We start from the raw sequence: 19,179 nt of genomic DNA, 5'->3' as shown, positions 1-19,179 counted from the left end.
AAAAGTGTTCAAATTAGTGAAAACTAGAGTTTTAACTAGTGGGAAGCTTGTCTATAACTATTCACGCCTAGGCCATTCAACCAATTGCTAATAAACCCAGTAGTTACATTCAAATACTGTACTTCTAACTTAGATCATGTACCATACATCTCACTCAAATTATCAATTGGATTTCTATATATCAAATAATTTCTGTCTACATTTGATTGCTGGCTTTATGTATAACGCCATCTATTGAAAAAAATTTAACAAAATAATTAACTAAATATAATTACAAAAAAGGATATAATTTATATATATATATATTATATTAACTGAATTACTGCAAAAACGATATAGCGAGAAACAGATCAATCATTACAGTATTAATGTGACAGCTCGCACATAACACTTGCCTGCGTGCAGTGTAGTAATGTTTTGCCCCCAAACACCATACTTTTCCTATTACCAATATGGTCATGCTGGTTATGTATCTCACTTCGTTTAGAAACTTTAAAACAAATTTTTTAATTGAAATAACCTGACTTGCGTACAAATCTGAGGTTCATATATAGAAAGTATAGTATTATGGTTTAAGAACCTAATATAAATTTATTTTAAAATTGTATGCTTTTTTAAAAAATTGTTTAATTTATTATTTTGTTAAATGTTCTATCTAATAGATGACGCCACGTGCAAATCAGTAAATTGAATGTACTGTATATTAAACTTTGTGAAACGCCAGGTTCGAAGATGACTCACGAAGGGATATGTAGTTTTGAATTTAAAACCCAGCATAGAAACTGTTTAGAACGTGAAAAGCTGACCAGTATTCACAGACAGACATCCTCAGTTGTAAACAATGTCTCTCTGTTCCACGCGCTTGTAGAATAGACTTTTTCATTTATGTTATACACTTATTAACTCGATCTAACTTTCACGAAATAAATTGTTGTTACCGCAGTGGAAAGCATTATTTTTGGCGCGCTGTCTCTCGACTTCTTCATCCATTCCGAACTCGACCGATCTCGTATTCGCTCGCTTACCTACGACCAACGAATCACGGTAGTGTCAGTCTTGACTTTGGCATTACCGACGGATATATATGAATATAAATGAACGTAAAGTAAATTAAGATACGACACTATTATATGCGGTACAACTTCACACTTCGTTTTGAACCGGCTTAAAGCCAAACAGAACAAATTCCACAGAACAAATTTTACAGAATATTGCATAAACTTCCTTACAATTCTGCCATCGCTTAATACTTACAACTAGCATAACATTGACATATATAACAGAATTGCTCATAGACAGCTTTTGATTATTTAAACATGCAAGAAAAGATCTTTTATTACTAACCTGTAAAAAATTACTACTGACCATCTAAATACTAAGGATGCACCGATTAATCGGTAAGTAATCGGTAATCGGCCGTATCGGCCACTTTGCCGATTAATCGGTATCGGCCATTTCCCCGATTAATCGGTTTCGATAATCGGCCAATTTTGCATTTTGATATTTTTGTTAGAATGTTACGTATAATGCTAGTAATAAAAAATAATAAATTTCTGTTATTTATTTATTATATGACGAACTGAATATTAAAAAAAATTTACAATTCAAATTATTCCTTTTATCAATACATATTATAAGATACAATATAAACTATTCAAAACGATATCTTTTATTTAAAGTTTAAACTTTAAAGATTTAAAACAAATAAACATTTAGTATTCAAACTGTAAAACCCTTAAATTGTAATGCAAAAACATGAGAATTTCACCATTTTCAGGGCATAACCTATTTCTTGCCGGCTCATAAATGTTACCTCCAGTGCTGAAAATTCTTTCACTTTCAATGGAAGATGCTGGGGCACTTAAATATTTCATAGCTAGTTCGCTCAAATTAGGAAAAAGTTCTTTTGAACTTCTCCACCACAAAAATGGGTCACTATGTCTTTGTTTAAGGGGTAAATGTAAATATGTTTCTAATTCTTGATCGAAACGTTTGTTCATTTCTTTCGCTTTTTCTTTCTTTTTAAAAACATGCTCTTCTTCATTCTTTCGTTTACCAGAAGCTAATTCATCAAATAAATTAGAAAAACTTAAAGATTCTCCTCCATCTTCATCATCTCCAGAAGTAGAAACTTCAAAATTTAATTTTTCTTGAGATTTTGAATTATCAACATCTTCTAAGCTATCAATTGCCCATCTTTTTATTTCCTCTACCATATCCTCTTTTTGAAATTTAATTTTGAATCTTGTATCTAATAAAGATGACAAGCATAAAGACTTATTTTCTATATATGCTGAAAATCTTTTTTTTATTGAATTTTCTAATTTTTCTATTGTGGTATTAATGCCACTAAAGGAACTACTGCTCTTTGCTTTTGATAAGAATAATTTCAGAGTCTTTATTGTGGGAATTATTGAAGATGAGGTGGTTTCTCGTTTGCTGGCTTCCATAGTAATTTCTTCGAATGGTTTTAAAAGTAGAACAATTTTTTCAATGAGAGACCACTGATATGGGCTCAATGTAGGAATTTTATTATCTATGGCATACGTGACCAGGGCTTTTTGCTGTTCCAAGTTTCTTTGCAACATGTAGTATGTAGAATTCCAGCGAGTAGGAACATCTTGAATTAATTTGTGTTTCTGCAAACCTAACTTTTCTTGCAAATCTTCCAATTTGCTTACAGCTACAGCAGAATGATTAAAATGTGTGACAATATTTCTATTAACTGTGATTATAGTTTTAACATCTTGTTGAGAAAATATGCATTCGTTTAGTGTCAGCTGCAGTGTATGAATAAAGCACGATAATGCCTCTAAGTTGCAATTCCTGATTCCAGCTACCATATTTGCTGCAGAATCTCTCAGTACTAAGAATATCTTATCACTTGTCAACTTATACTGTTCAAGAACAATGTTTATCTGTTCACTGATTCGTGTAGCTGTGTGGGAACCTTCAAAGGGAACAATTCGCAAAACAGCTCTTTCCTGCTGAAAATCATCCTTCAACCAGTGGGCTGTTACACTTAAAAAAGGAGAATTGTTTGTAGTTGCTGTCCAAATATCAGCAGTTAAAGAAATATATTTTGCATCATAAATAGCTTTCTGAATTTTTAACTGAACTTTTTGAAATATATCGGGGATGATATTTTCAGAAAAATATTTTCTGCTGGGAATATTGTAATTAGGAACGATTTTTTTTAGTAATCTTTGAAATCCTAAATCAGACACAACAGAATATGGCTGTATATCTACACATATCATTTCTCCAATCAAATAATGAACTTCTTTGGATCGTTGATCATTTATATCCCATAATTTTTTCTTCTCTATTAATTCAGTTAAAGTAGCTTGCCTTTGGATGTCAGTTTCCGTTGTTACTGATGAACATCCAGCTTCTTTGGTTTCGGAACTTTCTCTTTTCATCTTTCCAGTTTCTTTTAAAAAAACTTCATAATGACATTTTTTCAGATGATTTATCATGTTTGTGGTGGTAAAAGTTTTAGCATTTTTTCCACCTCTCGATATAGACGCCTGGCACAAATTGCACTTGGAAAACTTCTCGTTTTTATCTTTCTTAAAAAATTTCCAAGCAATACTAGAAGCCATGAGGGGTTTGGATTTAAATACAATTTTCCGATGACGACTTATCACAAGACACTCAAGCCGCGTGTCTCCAGGGACCAAGCAATATACGATTTGACTCTAGTCATAAAATATATTGTGTTTGCCTGAAACCTTGTCATATGATATCAGCATTTAACGATTTTTTCGGTCTTCATATGTTGGATTCTAAATAAGGTTATGTTTTTTGAATGATTTCTTTTGCTTTATTTTATTTATTTACCGATTTTATGGTCCCCATCGCGTTGCGAAACGTTAAAACTGCAATTCCTGTTCGTTTATTACCGTTAAATCGGTCCCCAGTGTTTACAAAGCTATAATTAAGTCTAACACGTGTACAACGTCTTTCCAGAACATTAGCTGAAACTAAATCTTAAATATTTGTAAATAATAAAAAGTAAATAGCGTGTATCGCACCGGGAAGCCGACGCTACGAAAGCACGTGTAAATTGACACTCCATTGTCATAATCACAACTTTGAACGTAAACATCTCGGGTTCTATTGTAGCTAGAATGATGCGGTTTGTTTTATTAGACACAGAAATACTTCAGCTTTTTAAACAATGTCGAAGGTTCCACGCGTCAACAATTAAGTGTTGAGATTTATCTTAGAAACTTTCCCAAACAAAGGAAGAGATTGTTGATTTTGCGATGATATTCGACCATCTCTTGTTTACTTGATCCGAGGTAGATGGAAATACCAGACAGAGAAAAATGGGGTTTTTCCACGTTATAATTAACCGTATAATTAATTCCAGGATCTCACACTATTAACACAATAAATTATTAACACTAATCGGCCGATTAATCGGTAATCGGTAATCGGCCATTTTGCTTATCGGTGCATCCTTAATAGCGAATATTAAGGTTATTACATTTTAGTCAATCTTACCTGTTTTCATCGAATGCGAGACATACCTCCCCACGTTTTCGAGACTAATTAGAGAATTTTTAGATTAGTCTAAAAATATCTTCGATTTCCTGTAAATAAGCAAAAATCTGCATATAAAATTAAAATGAGTTTCATAAAAAAAAAATGCAAATGCTAATAATTGAATAAATCTGATCGCTTCCGAGATATGACATATGATCTTCATCTGTGTACCCACCATACGACCTTTAACTAAAGAAGAAAACAACGCGATTGCCCCATATATGCAAATAATTTTGCCAAGTTACAAAGTTTTTAGATTACTAATCTACAGACATACAATGTAGACAACGATAGATTCAGACTGTTATAATATACGTTTCAAAGTATGTAGTTTCTGCAGTGTTAAAACATTATTAAATAAATTTTTAAAAGATATTTATGATGCGGAATAGAATCTTTTGTCGTAATAGACAATGAATGGAATGGTGTTATAAATTTTTAAACTCTTATCATTGAATTACCATGTTTTATCTGAATGTGTGATTAGAATTTCATAAAATTTTGATGATATAAATTTTACTGTAATTCGTACTTCTGAATTAGTACCATTATTCGTAAGTGATAACAAAAATTGATAAAATATTTCACTTAAATTCTAACAAATGCTGTTTTCTGCACTAACACATTGTCTAACTTGCTTAATGTAATAAGCTACATTAAAAATAATAGAAAATATAACTAAAAGTAATTAATACATATACACGTACTAAGTAGTTATATTTTAATTTTTATAAACTATTACGCACAGTATACATGATAATATAATCGTAAGAAATGAGCACGATTTTTATCACTTTTATCAAATTATAATCATTTTAAATTCTCTAAGATTTCTTCAAATGATTTAGAGTTTTTCTTACATCAGGTATTAACATTCATGAAGAGAATCAATGGAAAACCCGTTGGATTCCATTATTTTGGAACAATTATGATGACTAAGTCATATGCCATCGAGGTAATTCGAAATTTTTATTTAGTACAATGTCATAGTTAAAAAGTAGTTGTTAATTAAATGTAATTAATACACACATAGTCTTGAGTATGTTGGTTTGAATTTTTGTAAAAAAATTTTCTTTAATATTCAGCAGATAGGCCCTAATACGGCGCTGAAATTTCGTAATGTATAATATTGCGTACGATTTCTAACAAATTTTGGTTGTAAACAAATCTTCGACAGGTGAAGTAATCGCGGCACTCCATACTTGGTAAACTCGTCCCGTCACGAAAAGATATGCCCTCTTTGAACTTAACACAGTACTAGGAGAAAATTCTTAGGTACGGTTTGACACACGAATGACCCTCTAGCAATAAGACAAGTCCTCAGTTTACGGCTCGATTTTGTCTCAATTAGGAACCATAAAAGGATTCATTAATATCGGATAATATGACGATTGTCACGAAGAACTTTGTAAGAAGACTTTTGTTGAGCTGACAATGATTCACCTTGCCATTTTTAAAGGTTACATTTGTACAGTCAACCCCCTATAACACTATTGATTATTCTGTTTTATATGAATTCCATGTTGTATGAGTCACTTAGATTTTACAAATATGTATGCCAGGCTGTGAACGGCTCACGTATTTGTAAAATCTAAGTGATTCGTACAACATGGAATTCATATAAAACGGAATAATCAACAGTGTTATAGGGGGGTCACTTGTATAGGAAAAATTTGCATTAATTTAATTTTTGTACCAAAAGTTAACAATCGATGAAAGACTTGTATTAAAAAATATTAAACTAAGATTTGAACAACTTCGAAAATTTTACAGATAAATTTTGAACTTTTAAATTCATAAAATTTGCCGAAACAATACACTAATTTTTGTACAGAAAGCAGTCATATTGACTTACTGTTGTATAAATTTCTAACTATAATTGAGAATTTATTTTCATATAATTTTCGTATTTGTAAATAAGTAAAGATAAGATAATTTATGTAATTTCATTCTTCCTTTATCTAAATACATACTTTTATTTTCTTATAGTTAATGAGTTCGATTTGGAGTGGATTCTCAACACTCTTGGAATTCAGGAAAGTGATGTCAGAGGAATACATTTCTTCAATCTGCAACCAGACACTTTTGGATAACATATAAAACTGGAAGGGAGACAATAACATTTATAATTAAGTCAAATAATGATTGTCTCCTCTTCCTTACAATCACTAATTGTAATTTTCAAAAATAACAGTACAAAACACACGATTTAACATTGCACACTTCAAATTAACACTATTATATGAAAAAGTAAATCTATTGTTATATTAATAAGTAATTAATAAGTAATAATTTTTAGTTCGTTACTTAATGAACTAAAAGTTATCAGTCCAATCACTTAATTTGAATGTAGTCTGTTTATTTGTAAACGAGTTTTAGTTATATACTACACGTAACATTAGTGCAGTTAGTGAATGTATAGTCTAACATTTAATTACAACGAGTTCTACCTAATATCAAATTTCAGTGACTTTACTGTTAAGTGAGTAGACACTCACAATTCACTAAATTTTTATTCTGTAACTAAAATTTTTCTCTTAACACACGAATGTAGATGTTATTGCTAGGTATATCTCGATTCATAAATAAACATCGTTGTTCAAATTGTAGTACTGTATATTTGTTGCTTTTTATTTATTTTTTGGTGTGACATTTTGAATTTTTTTCTATAAGTCAAATATAATTCGGCAGTCTTATCGAGCTAATAAATTTCCTGTTCCAGATAAAATAATTAAATAATATAAACCATTTAAAAGGAAACAAATTAAGTCATTCGGTTATTACTCATTTGTTACAGTAATTTGTATTTACAGTAGAGCGTCGATTTTCCGAAAGTCAATCATCCGAAAGAATTCCAGTCGGCAAATTTAAATTTCGCCAGTGCTGTGGCGCTTCAATCTTTGGCTATGTATTGGGCTACTCAAATATTTTATGTTTTTGATACTAAATTAACATCTGAAGTATAATTTTTTATAATTTTATATTTTTCAATATATTTATTTTGTTTGTACAAAATAAAAAATTAATTTTTAACGATACAATAGTCTTTGTAGGCTTAACATAGACGAAAATTCAACGCGAAGCGACACGCAACGGATAAAAATTTCGACATTGGATACGTTAAACTATTTTTCGTACGTAAATCAGCTATCCGAAATATCAGTTATCCGAACCACCCCAGTCCCCAATTGATTCGGAAAATCGACGCTCTACTGTATTAACTTTTCTCTTAAAAGCTTTGTTCATTTTTGTTGCGGAAACGTCAGTATTTCTAAATAAAAAGCGTTTCTCTGTGAAGTATAATGTATAAGAAAAAGTTTATAACGTATAGATTTATGATTACGTATAAGTGGTATGCTTGTAATTCTAAATACTTTCCAACTACAATCATGTAATATTAACGTCAAAAGACACCCAATTTTATAGAAATTCTAGTATATTAAACGTTTTCAAAGCTGAATATAACAAAGCAAATAAAAACCTTTCTTCAATTTAAAACCAGTTTATCCTGAAAGTTATTGCAAATGTATAAAAAATTTGTTTTGCTATTAATCCTTTTTACTAGTGTCTGAATCAATTTCGCTCAACAAATATCAATTTGTTGGGCGTGTGGTTCCAATAACAAATTAAAACACAATTCCGGAAATTCCAAGTTCCAGAAATGACAAAAATGGCGTCAAATTTAAGAACAGACACAAGCCGGAAGAGTCCAAATACGAGTATAGGCACGATTCATCAAGAATTTTCAATATTTGACATGTTGAAAATTTTCTCCGTTGCGTGTCGCTTCGTGATGAATTTTCGTCCATGTTAAGCAAAACGTAAATTATTTAAAATAATAATCTAAGCTGTTGTATCATTAAAAATTATTTGTTTATTTTCTACAAACGAAATAAATATATTGAATTATTCGAAATCTTCGTCTTAATGTTCGATTTTATGTTTATATCATTTGGGAAGATCCAGCATATTTTTCCAATTTAGTATACCTGAAAAGGAACCCAGAAGGGGCTACGGAAACGTTTGTTATTAATCACTTAGCGGTTAGTGGTTGCTGCCAACCTTAATTATCGTTACCTCCCAGTGTGGTAAGCAGATAAGTAAAAATTTTATATTTAGTATCGAAACTCGGTGACAACGGCTATAATCTACAAACCTTAATCTTTGCTATCGTTACTTTTTTTTCCGGGCACATCTGCTAGTTTACAATAACAGTATTAACAACACCCCCGAACCTCGAGTATTTATAAGGGTCGTCGTTGATCAACGCCTGGCTTAACCCGCAACAGGCTCGCTAAATAAATAGGCCCCCTTAGTGCTCAGAGGAGCGAGTGAAAAAATAAATAAATAAAACCCTCGGAGTGGCAAGTGTTAACTGTTTTTCTAAAATTATCCTTTCTTAAAAGGAATGCGCTTACAAAAGAACAGAAAGAGATTAGATCTGCAGAAACTGTTTTATTTTTGCAAACATTATGTTTTTACAAATTACATATGTTTTATTCTTTATCGAGGCATTTTTAAACAGACTTTTAATAACATTTATATAGGTCCAAACACATATTTTAATGTGTGCGAGAGCTCTCGACTATAGCTTGGATGCCTTAATTAGGCCGTAACAATTACTATTAATGTTTTACAAATATAAATATACAACAATTTATAATTGAGATTAAAATTATTAATTAACATATTAATAATCAATTAATTTATCAAACGTTTTATGTATAAAAAATTTGTTTTGCAATTAATCCTTTTACTAGTGTCTGAATAACAAATATCAATTTGTTGAGCGTGTCGTTCCAATAATGAATTAAAACACGATTCCGGAGAGTCCAAGTTTCAGGGATGACAAAAATTGGGAGTCAAATTTGAGCGCAGACACAAGCCGGAAGAGTCCAAATTCCAATATACACAGGATTCTGAAGTCAAATTCGAGATAGACGTAATTCGGGAGAGTCCAATTCGTGTACAGGCACAATTGAGGAGTCAAATTTGGGAGAGTCCAGATTCGTGAGATAGACACAAATCGAGAGTCCAAGTTCGTGTAGACCAATTCGGGTAAATGGTAATTGACTAAAAGACAATAATAAGGAGACACAGCCGGGACAAAGTCACAATTGGCAAGTCATAATCGGAATTTGCATTGACGCATTCGGGATGTCAAAATCACGAGAAGTAATCGATGGTTTGGACAAAAAACCATATCTAAAAGTGAATGAAAAACCAATATCTTAATTTTTACTTATAAATTGAAAATTATTTTTGCAATTTTTAGATTTTATTTATTAATTTTTAAACTTTATCATTTTTTTTTGTTATTTTTTGAATATTTTTAAATGAAAAAATATTATTTCCTTTTAAAATAGAAATAATGTTAGTGCCAAATGATATTGCTTACGGCAATTAATTGCATACTGCCACGTGTCATGTATGTATCAAACATGTCATTGTCAATTTCATTATTTTAACATGTTCCCGTCCGCGTAATAATGTAAAATTACTGGATAGTTTAATTTCTACATTCATTTATACTATTGCTTTCGCTATGTCAAGAGACCAGCAACTTACACCCCACGATGTATTTTAATCTGAGTACTTAGACAGGATTATACAAGAGACGTATGACCGATACCCTAACAAACTGGGTTTTCTGTAGGTACGATCTCGATCGCATCAAAATATAACCACGCTAATACCGTACATAAGTATTTCCAGTTTTTCTATTGTCCGGCCATTAATTGCGAGCTTTTACGAAATTGTGTTAATTTATAAACCGAAACCGTAAAATCTCCTAAGTGTTTGGTGTAGAATACAATAAACACATACCCAAAGCCAACTCGGCTCAAATTTATGGCAAATCACACAGCGGGATCTTATTGTCGAATTTGACAGATGGAAGCAAAGAAATCCTTACTCGAACCGAACTTAATCGCATTCTCCACTTCTGGCCATTTTACACACCTTCTGCACGGATCTAAATGTAGAAAAACAAGTATAATTATTCATGGAAAACATTTGAACTGCATTAAAACATATTGCGGCGCTGTAAATGTTGGACTAAAAAAAAGAAAAATTAGATTATGAAATATTTTACTGATTCATTGATTCGGTGACGTTTTGAATTGAATTTTTCATTTCTATCTTATCAGTAATGACACTGGCTTGGCGGACGAATAGTCTGATACAGCGCCGAACAAGACGGGAAAGTTATGCGATTCGCAAACATTTCCAACTCAAATCTTAACGCTATATACATTTTTGGCGTAATCGATACTAGGCTTAGCACCACACAGGATTTATTTCCAATTTCAGAGGCTAAATCGTACAAAATCTTACCTCTTAACGGGTTTCCACACGCTCTTAAAGAACGACTCGACTTTCTTCAATGTATTTCTATCCCTGGAATGGCCAGGATTACCTCGCACGCAGTCTTCGTGCTCTGCCGGGTCTTCGTCCGCTTTGGTGTTTCGTGGAGGAACCGCGCTCACTCCTTCATCCTCCTCATCTTCGACCAATCTCTCACTAAACAAGCAAAGAAATACAATAAAAATGTAATTTTGTAATTGAATTACGATGAATATTTATAAATGATAACACTTGGAAAACATTTTTTAAAAATTTTCCACGAGGGTAAGAAAGGATTAAACTTATTACTATTTATTGGAAAATTAAAACAATGATTTATCGTATTTCTCAGAATAACCCCCTCGTTAAACAGCTCATACATACAATATACACGAGTTTATTATATAGAAACAGTAAGGTAATTTACCTGTTAAAACGTTGGCAGGCCATCTGACAGATTGGTCGAACCTTCATCACAGCTTTTCTATAGGGGAGACCGGGGCAAGATCGGCATGTTAAGCTTTACTTGAATTTTGTGTAATAAATACTGCTGTAAACTGAAAAAAAAGCTTTGCATATTGTCTATTGGAATGTTACCTTACTATAGAACTGGTTAAAATCAGTTTGGAAATAAAAATAATTAAAATAATTACAACTTTACAAGAAGAGAGAAATTGACGAAGTTGCCCCGGGTATAGGGGCAAGATCGGCAACTTCTCTCTTTTTGTAAAGTTGTAATTATTTTAATTATTTTTATTAAAGTTGCCCCTGGTATAGGGGCAACAGTAATGGGGCAAGATAGGCACGTATATAAAATTATGTTATTAACAATGTATAAGTTGGAATTCACTATTAAAACAAAGAAATACAAATCCAACACCCATTTAATATTATTACAACGAAATGCAAGTTCAAAGACATATATACATGAATAACAAATGCAAACATGTTTTCATTTATCATCTGTTTGATTTTTATCCTTTGCTTCTAATGTGGCTTTATGTTGCCGATCTTACCCCGCTAGTCATGATTTCGAAACATTAAGTACAACCCTGAGAACAGAATGCCAAGCCACGATCTGGCCACGTGAATAAGTTGAAGTTACATCCTTCTAACAGGAAAAGTAACTTTCGTTATCATGGAATTATAACAAAACCTGCCAATTCAATATAAATGGAAAAAAAATATTATATGGAATTGAACGAAAATGAAAATTTGCTTGATAATTCAACTACGCTTGTTGGAGAACAATAAAAACACTACACTCAACAAGCCACCAATAAAACTCAACTGCCTAACCTATAACCAAAGTCTCCTTTTAATTTGTTTTTAAAAAAATAGCTCTTGACAAACTTGCCCCGCATGCCGAAGTTGCCCCGGTCTCCCCTAAGCGGGCTTGATGTTATTTTCAAAAACTTCCAAACCTTCGAAAGCACCGGTCGAGGGTTCGAACAGGCCTTTCTTCATCTTGCTGCCTCGAAATTTAAAATAATCCAAATTTTGTGGACTGACGAATCTTCGCACACCCACATCCAATCCCTCTCTAAATATGCAAAGAGAAAATAACTATTTAATTCTACTCTCAAACTACTCTCAAAGGACCTTTTATAAATCTTTTCTGTTATTTTTTAAAAAAAAAAGACATATTGAACATACTGAAACGATGTTGGGTTTAAAATTTTAGTAAATTTCGTCACATTAACGACCTAATCCGTGATATAAAAGAGGCCCGATTACTCTTTTAAACAACAGTAAATTGAAAAGCCCTAAATTATCTTCTTAACACCAGGCCCCAAACTGTGCCTTATAAAGCCCTCTATTGCAATACAGCAATACAGGAAAACACATTTAATCTAATTAGGTCAAATTATATATTGCAGGTGAAAGTTTTTCTTTAATGCCTTTAATTGCTAAAACCAATTTCTTATCCGAATAAATAGTAATGAAATGTCTCTTACCCAGGAGGATGGGGCAGGGGTCGATACTCTCTACCGTCAAAAAACATCTTCGAATCGCTTTCCAAATCGCACACTTCCTATTAACAAGAGCAAAACTACGCAACAACGACAACTTCAATTGTTGAATTCGTTTGTTACGCGTTAAAAAAGCGGCAATTTTAATAAAAAATTTTGGATTTTTTTTTAACTATAATTTCAGAATCTGACGCGTGTATAATAAAGATTAAAAAGCCACGTCACACCGGTTTGGGGATAAGGGTAAGAATAGGGACGATTCCATATGGTAATGCTGACGTGATGGCGGCACGAAATACAAAGATGTAAATATAAACATTTGGCGTTAACCAAGACCGTACACGGGAATATAACGAAATTAAAGCAAATACTTGACGAAAATACAACCAGAACTTGATATTTATACCGTAATATCGGGAGAGATGATTACTTAATTGCCATTTCTAGAAATGATTCTATATAGGCCTACTTAATTATAAAACAAAGCGGGCATTGTAACCTGGATCTGATTAATCACACCTGCAGAATAACTATTTAGTAGACAATTTCAATACTGTATTAAGTAAACTGATGGGTAATGTCACCAGGAAAGTCGTGCTAAAATTCCGTTAGTTCTCTCCAAGTTTTTATATGCTTAATTTAATACAAAATCGGCTGAAGATTTGTAAAGTCGTGGCAAATCTTTCTCACCAGAAGTGTTTGAATTTATAACTATAACAATACGTTTATTTTTTTTTATTGCAAGCAAAGACTGAAATCAAACAGGTGCAGTCATTTAAAGAAATAATCGTATTGTTTAAGGTGCACTTTTCGTTAGCTATGGGATTATACTTGGGAAACGTTTTTATTTACTCTTATTTTTACCAAACACCCAGTGTTAAAGTTTGGTCACCGCCGCTATGAGTGGAGACAGAGTCCACTCGGCCACTTTTGAGCCATTTTCCACTTCTCAAACAATAACTTACCACCTTTTCTATCATTTCCAATCATGTAATATTATTGAATCATCCCGTTTTTTTAAGTTTTTGCCATAATATAAACACGATGTAAGTGCAAAAGTAACTTCAACAGCAATAAGACTTTTAATGTAAAACGACTTTATAATAACTTATGGCAAATATCGGGTGGGCAGCTTATTGGGTACGTGCAAACCTGCAATTAATGCTTAGTGGTTGAAATACGCTACTATAAAATTAAATAGCAACATCACGAAGGAGTGCGCGTAGCCACCTGCACATTTCAGAACCAGAAAGGTAACAGAAATATGCAAATGATTAAAAAACAAAGATATTCCATGGACACCTGTTTACTCAGTAACCGATATAGACCTGACACTGCTACTCAGCAAGACATACTATCAATGAGGCAATTAATGGTTTCCCGAAGTACCCCTTGCCAAGCTGTGTCTACTGCAACAAGCATGTAGACTACAGTATGTGACGGTGCTCCCCAGTTTACCTAAGGTTAGACGAGGTCCCACAGGTTTTCGACAGGAAAGAGGTACGTACAGCGAGGCTGCTGACCAAGAAAGGATATGAATTCCGTTCCTGCTGGAGAGAGTTCGTCGTGCGATATGCGATCGATCATTGTCTTGCTGGAACAAAGTGTTGGGTGTGACCTGCTCCGGTGGTCAAACATCAGCCAACACCTGATACCAGTCAATCGTCTTACTGTGACTTTACTTCAGACATGCATTCCTGTGATTAGTGGTTAATGGCATTTCCGTTGCCGGTTGTCGTGCGATCAGCTCGACTTCGACTTCGTACAACTGTTGCGAATGGTTTGGTAGACAAAGATGCCTCAGTTGACAGCGAGGGGTAGCCACGATTTTCAAGTGCCATTGCGTAAAAAGATCCTGACAGGCCTTATGGTGGATGTCTGGTCTGTGTGTTTTGTAAGATTATACTGTCAAAAAGTTTGACGTGATAATCTATGAATTTTTCTTTTACGTTGCTAAAATTAATGTAACAACTGTCTGGGCTCTTACATGAGTTCTCTGAAACTTATCAGGATAAAATGTTAAATTTATACGTGCAATTTTTTTATGAGATTTTANGGAAACGTGTTCATTTACTCCTATTTTTCATTAACGGAGCCAGAGCCAAATCCTTAACTACGTCGTCAAACTCTTAATTTTTCGCATATTTGTGTTGTATGGACAATAGATTCGGCAAGGTATTCGAACAATGTGGCATAGACACGAAATATTTGAATTTCGTCCTATAAATCGTCACGTTTATATCCCGATTATATTGTTCTTTGATGCTAAATCTAAATGCATAAATTATTCATAAGGTCGTCCTCGTCTTTAAAGGCGTGGTCCCTTTGTTCGGTGCCATTCTAACGCGGCACCGAACAAAGCTTAACGTTTCCATTTGATGATTGAATGTAAAAGTGGACGATTTGCTTACATCGACAGATGCCGTGCCACACACTTCAGAGGTTTCTCCCATAGAATGATGTTAAAATCAACGGTTAATTCGAGGAGTTAAAATTAGTCGTATTATATCTTTATTTATTGCCGTAATAAGCGATTGAAATTAGTTTGGAACAATTTAAAAGATAAATAATTTTATGTGACATGAAAATAATTTGATACCAAATCAAATCAAACACTTTATTACAGAGACAATTCTTTATAATTACACTTATATCATTCAACAAACTAGTATCTTAGATCGAAAATTTACAAATTCTAGAACTGAATCAGGATCAAAGCATTGCAGAGAACGTCTTCTTGTAAGACTTTAATTAAATCAACTGTCTCAGGTTTTTGAGTTCTCCAAATACATTTTCTTCATAAAACTTCACCATCCTGCAAGCGACAAACAATACTTAACGACATTTATTCAAATATGTAATTTCCTATTACGGTTTCGTAAAGCGTTTCGTTTAACGCAAATTTTATCTGGAAACATTCGTTCTTCACGAAGAATTTAAAAAAAAATTTCTTCCGTTTTGTGTATCAAAACTTCCTTTTTTTCGAGTTTCTCACGTTCATCGGACTTTCATTGAATTTAGATGACGTCACAAGCAATGGGCACAATTTGANTTTCACGAAGCATTTTAAAAAGATTTCTCCGTTTTCTGTATCAAAACTTCCTTTTCTCGAGTTTCTCACGTTCATCGGACTTTCATTGAATTTAGATGACGTCACAAGCAATGGGCAAAATTTGAGAAAATTCAAATTCCAGTAAAAAGACAATTCCGGAGATTCCAAGTTCCAGGGATGACACAAATTCGGAGTCAAATTTCAGCACAGACACAAGCTCGAAGAGTTCAAATTCGAGTGTAGACACATTTCAGGAGTCAAATTCGAGGTTAGACATAATTCGGGACAATCCAAATTCGTGGGGAAGACATAATTCGAGAATGAAAATTCGAGTAGTCCAATTTCGGACAATGGTAATTCACTAACAGGTAATAATGAGACACAGCCGGGACAAAGTCAAAATTGGAAAGTCATAATCGAAATTGATATTGACGCAATCGGGATGTCAAAATCAGGAGTAGGATTCAAGTCATCGGAGATATCCTATAAAATATTCAATTGTTTCATTAATTTTTATATCAATAATTTTATTTCCTTCTAAAATACACTTACATGCCAACAAGCAAAAACGATTTTGCTTACGGCAATTAATTGCATAATGCCACGTGTCATGTATGTATCAAATATGTCATTGTCAATTCGATTATTTTAGGATGTCCCCGTCCTCGTAATCACGTAAGATTACTGGATAATTTAATTTCTACGTTCATTTATACTATTGCTTTCGCTGTGTCAAGAGACCAGCGACTTACACCCCACGATGTATTATTGTGAGTACTTGGACAAGAATATACAGGCTATGTATGCCCGATATCCTAAAAACGTGGCTTTTCTGTAGGTACGATCTCAATCGTATCAAAATACTGTATAACCACGCTAATACCGTACATAAGTATTTCCAGTTTTTCTATTGTCCGGCCAATAATTGCGAGTTTTTATGAAATAGTGGTCAGAAATTGTGTTAATTTATAAACCGAGACCGTAAAATCTGCCAAGTGTTTGGTGTAGAATACAATAAACACTTACCCGAAGCCAATTCGGCCCAAATCCAGCAAATAATTTATGGAAAATCACAGAGCGGGATCTTATTGTCGATGGATAAACCCAGATGGAAGCAAAGAGATCCTTACTCGAACCGAACGTACTCGCATTCTCCACTTTTTGCCATTTTACACACCTTCTGCACGGATCTAAATGTAGAAAAAGAAGTATAATTATTCACGGAAAACGTATAACTCCATTTGAATTGCATTAAAACATATTGCGGCGCTGTAAATGTTGGCCTACAAAGAACGAAAGTTGGATTATGAAATTTTCTACTAATTCATACGTTTTGAATTTAACTTTTCATCCAATCAATAATGGCACGGTCGAATAGGCCGATACAGCGCCGAACAATACGGGAAAGTTATGCGAAGTTATGCGCAAACATTTCCAACTCAAATCTTAATGCTATGAAAATTTTTGGCTTAATCGATACTCGGGCTTAGAGATTTATTGCCAATTTCAGAGGCTAAATCGTACAAAATCTTACCTCTTAACGGGTTTCCACACGCTCTTAAAGAACGACCCGACTTTCTTTAATGTATTTCTATCACTGGAATGGCCAGGATTATCTTGCACGCAATCTTCGTGCTCTTTGGTGCTTCGTGGAGGAATCACGCTCTGTCTACTGTTCACTTCTTCATCCTCCACATTTTCGACCAATCTCTCACTAAACGAGCAAAGAAATACAACAAATATACAATTTTGCAATTGAATTACGATGAATATTTATAAATGGTAACACTCGGAAAATATTTCCTTTAATTTCCCATCGGGGCAAGAAACTATTAAACTTATTACTATTTATCGAAAAATTAAAACGACGATTGCTCGTATTTGTCAGAATAATTCCTCGTTAAACAGCTCGTACATATAATATACACAAGTTAATTATATACAAACAGTAATGTAATTTACCTGTTAAAACGTTGGCAGGCCGTCTGATAGATCGGTCGAACCTTCATCACAGCTTTTCTATAAGCGGGCTTGATGTTATTTTCAAAAACGTCCAAACCTTCGAAAGCACCGGTCGAGGGTTCGTACTGCTTCGAGGGGCCTTTCTTCAACTTTCTGCCTCGAAACTTAACATAATCCAAATTTTGTGGACTGACGAATCTTCGCGCGTCCACATCCAATCCCTCCCTAAATATGCAAAGAGAAAATAACTATTTAATTCTAAACAAATGAATTTTTGAAATGTGTCAAACTTTGACACATTTCACGAGTTTGACACATTTTTAAAATTCAAATCAAAATAAAATTCGAACAAATGGTACCATTTTGGAACGATGAATGAAAACCTGAAGATGGCCTATCCAAATAGACTGAAAACGTTTGAAATAAACAGAAAAAACTCGGCAAATAGAATTCAGGTGTGTTCTTATTATAATTAATATTGCTGAGAAGGAGATAGATAGATAAATTTCGTCATATTAACGACCCTTCGGTATCAGAGTTACACCTAATCCGTGATATAAAAGAGGCCCGATTACTCGTTTAAACAGTAAATTGAAAAGCCCTAAATTATCTTCTTAACACCAGGTCCTAAACTGTGCCTTATAAAGCCCTCTATTTCAGCCCTTTATTGCGGTCAGCAATACAGGAAGACACAAAAATCTTTACATTTAATCTAATAGGCCTAATTATATATTGTAGATGGAAGTTTTTCTTTAAAGCCTTTAATTGCTAAACCAATTTCTTATCCGAATAAATAGTAATGAAATGTCTCTTACCCAGGAGGATGGGGCAGGGGTCGATACTCTCTACCGTCAAAAAACATCTTCGAATCGCTTTCCAAATCGCACTCTTCTTATTAACAAGAGCAAAACTACGCAACAACGACAACTTCAATTGTTGAATTCGTTTGTTACGCTTTAAAAAAAGCGGCAATTTAATGAAGAATTTTGGATTTGTTTTAAAATTACAATTTTAGAATCTGACGCGTGTATAATAAAGATTAAACAGCCACGTCACACCGATGTGGGGATAGGGGTTCGAAAAATGCACGTGGTGTGATGGCGGAACGAAATACAAAGATGTAAATATAAACATTTCGCGTTAACCAAGACCATACACGGGAATATAAAACGAAATTAAAGCAAATACTTGGCGAAAATACAATAACAACTTGATATTTTTACCGTAATATCGAGAAAGATGATTATTTAATGGCACTTAAATTAACATTTCTAGAAATGATTCTATATACAG

At 33.2% G+C, this 19,179-nt stretch overlaps 2 protein-coding genes across 2 annotated transcripts; both read right to left on the bottom strand.

Annotated features, from left to right (window-relative positions):
• Positions 1–1,658: 1,658 nt before the first annotated feature.
• LOC111615298 (zinc finger BED domain-containing protein 4-like) lies at positions 1,659–3,260 on the bottom strand. The gene has a single exon (XM_023356719.1). The coding sequence runs from the start codon at positions 3,258–3,260 to the stop codon at positions 1,713–1,715; it is 1,548 nt and encodes a 515-aa protein (XP_023212487.1). The 3' UTR covers positions 1,659–1,712.
• Positions 3,261–16,004: 12,744 nt separating this feature from the next.
• Positions 16,005–18,797, bottom strand: LOC111615297. The gene is made up of 5 exons (XM_023356718.1): positions 18,702–18,797; positions 17,887–18,111; positions 17,459–17,638; positions 16,951–17,114; positions 16,005–16,407 (listed from the first exon to the last, which is right to left on the bottom strand). Exons 1-4 carry the CDS (start codon positions 18,746–18,748, stop codon positions 17,051–17,053), a joined length of 516 nt encoding a protein of 171 aa, XP_023212486.1. The 5' UTR covers positions 18,749–18,797; the 3' UTR covers positions 16,005–16,407; positions 16,951–17,050.
• Positions 18,798–19,179: the final 382 nt, after the last annotated feature.

Source organism: Centruroides sculpturatus, unplaced genomic scaffold, assembly GCF_000671375.1.
Source record: "Centruroides sculpturatus isolate CEXI.00-Female unplaced genomic scaffold, Cexi_2.0 scaffold2360, whole genome shotgun sequence".
Taxonomy (NCBI): domain Eukaryota; kingdom Metazoa; phylum Arthropoda; class Arachnida; order Scorpiones; family Buthidae; genus Centruroides; species Centruroides sculpturatus.
Note: the sequence above shows the minus strand (reverse complement) of the source record. Positions and strands in the feature narration are given on the sequence as shown.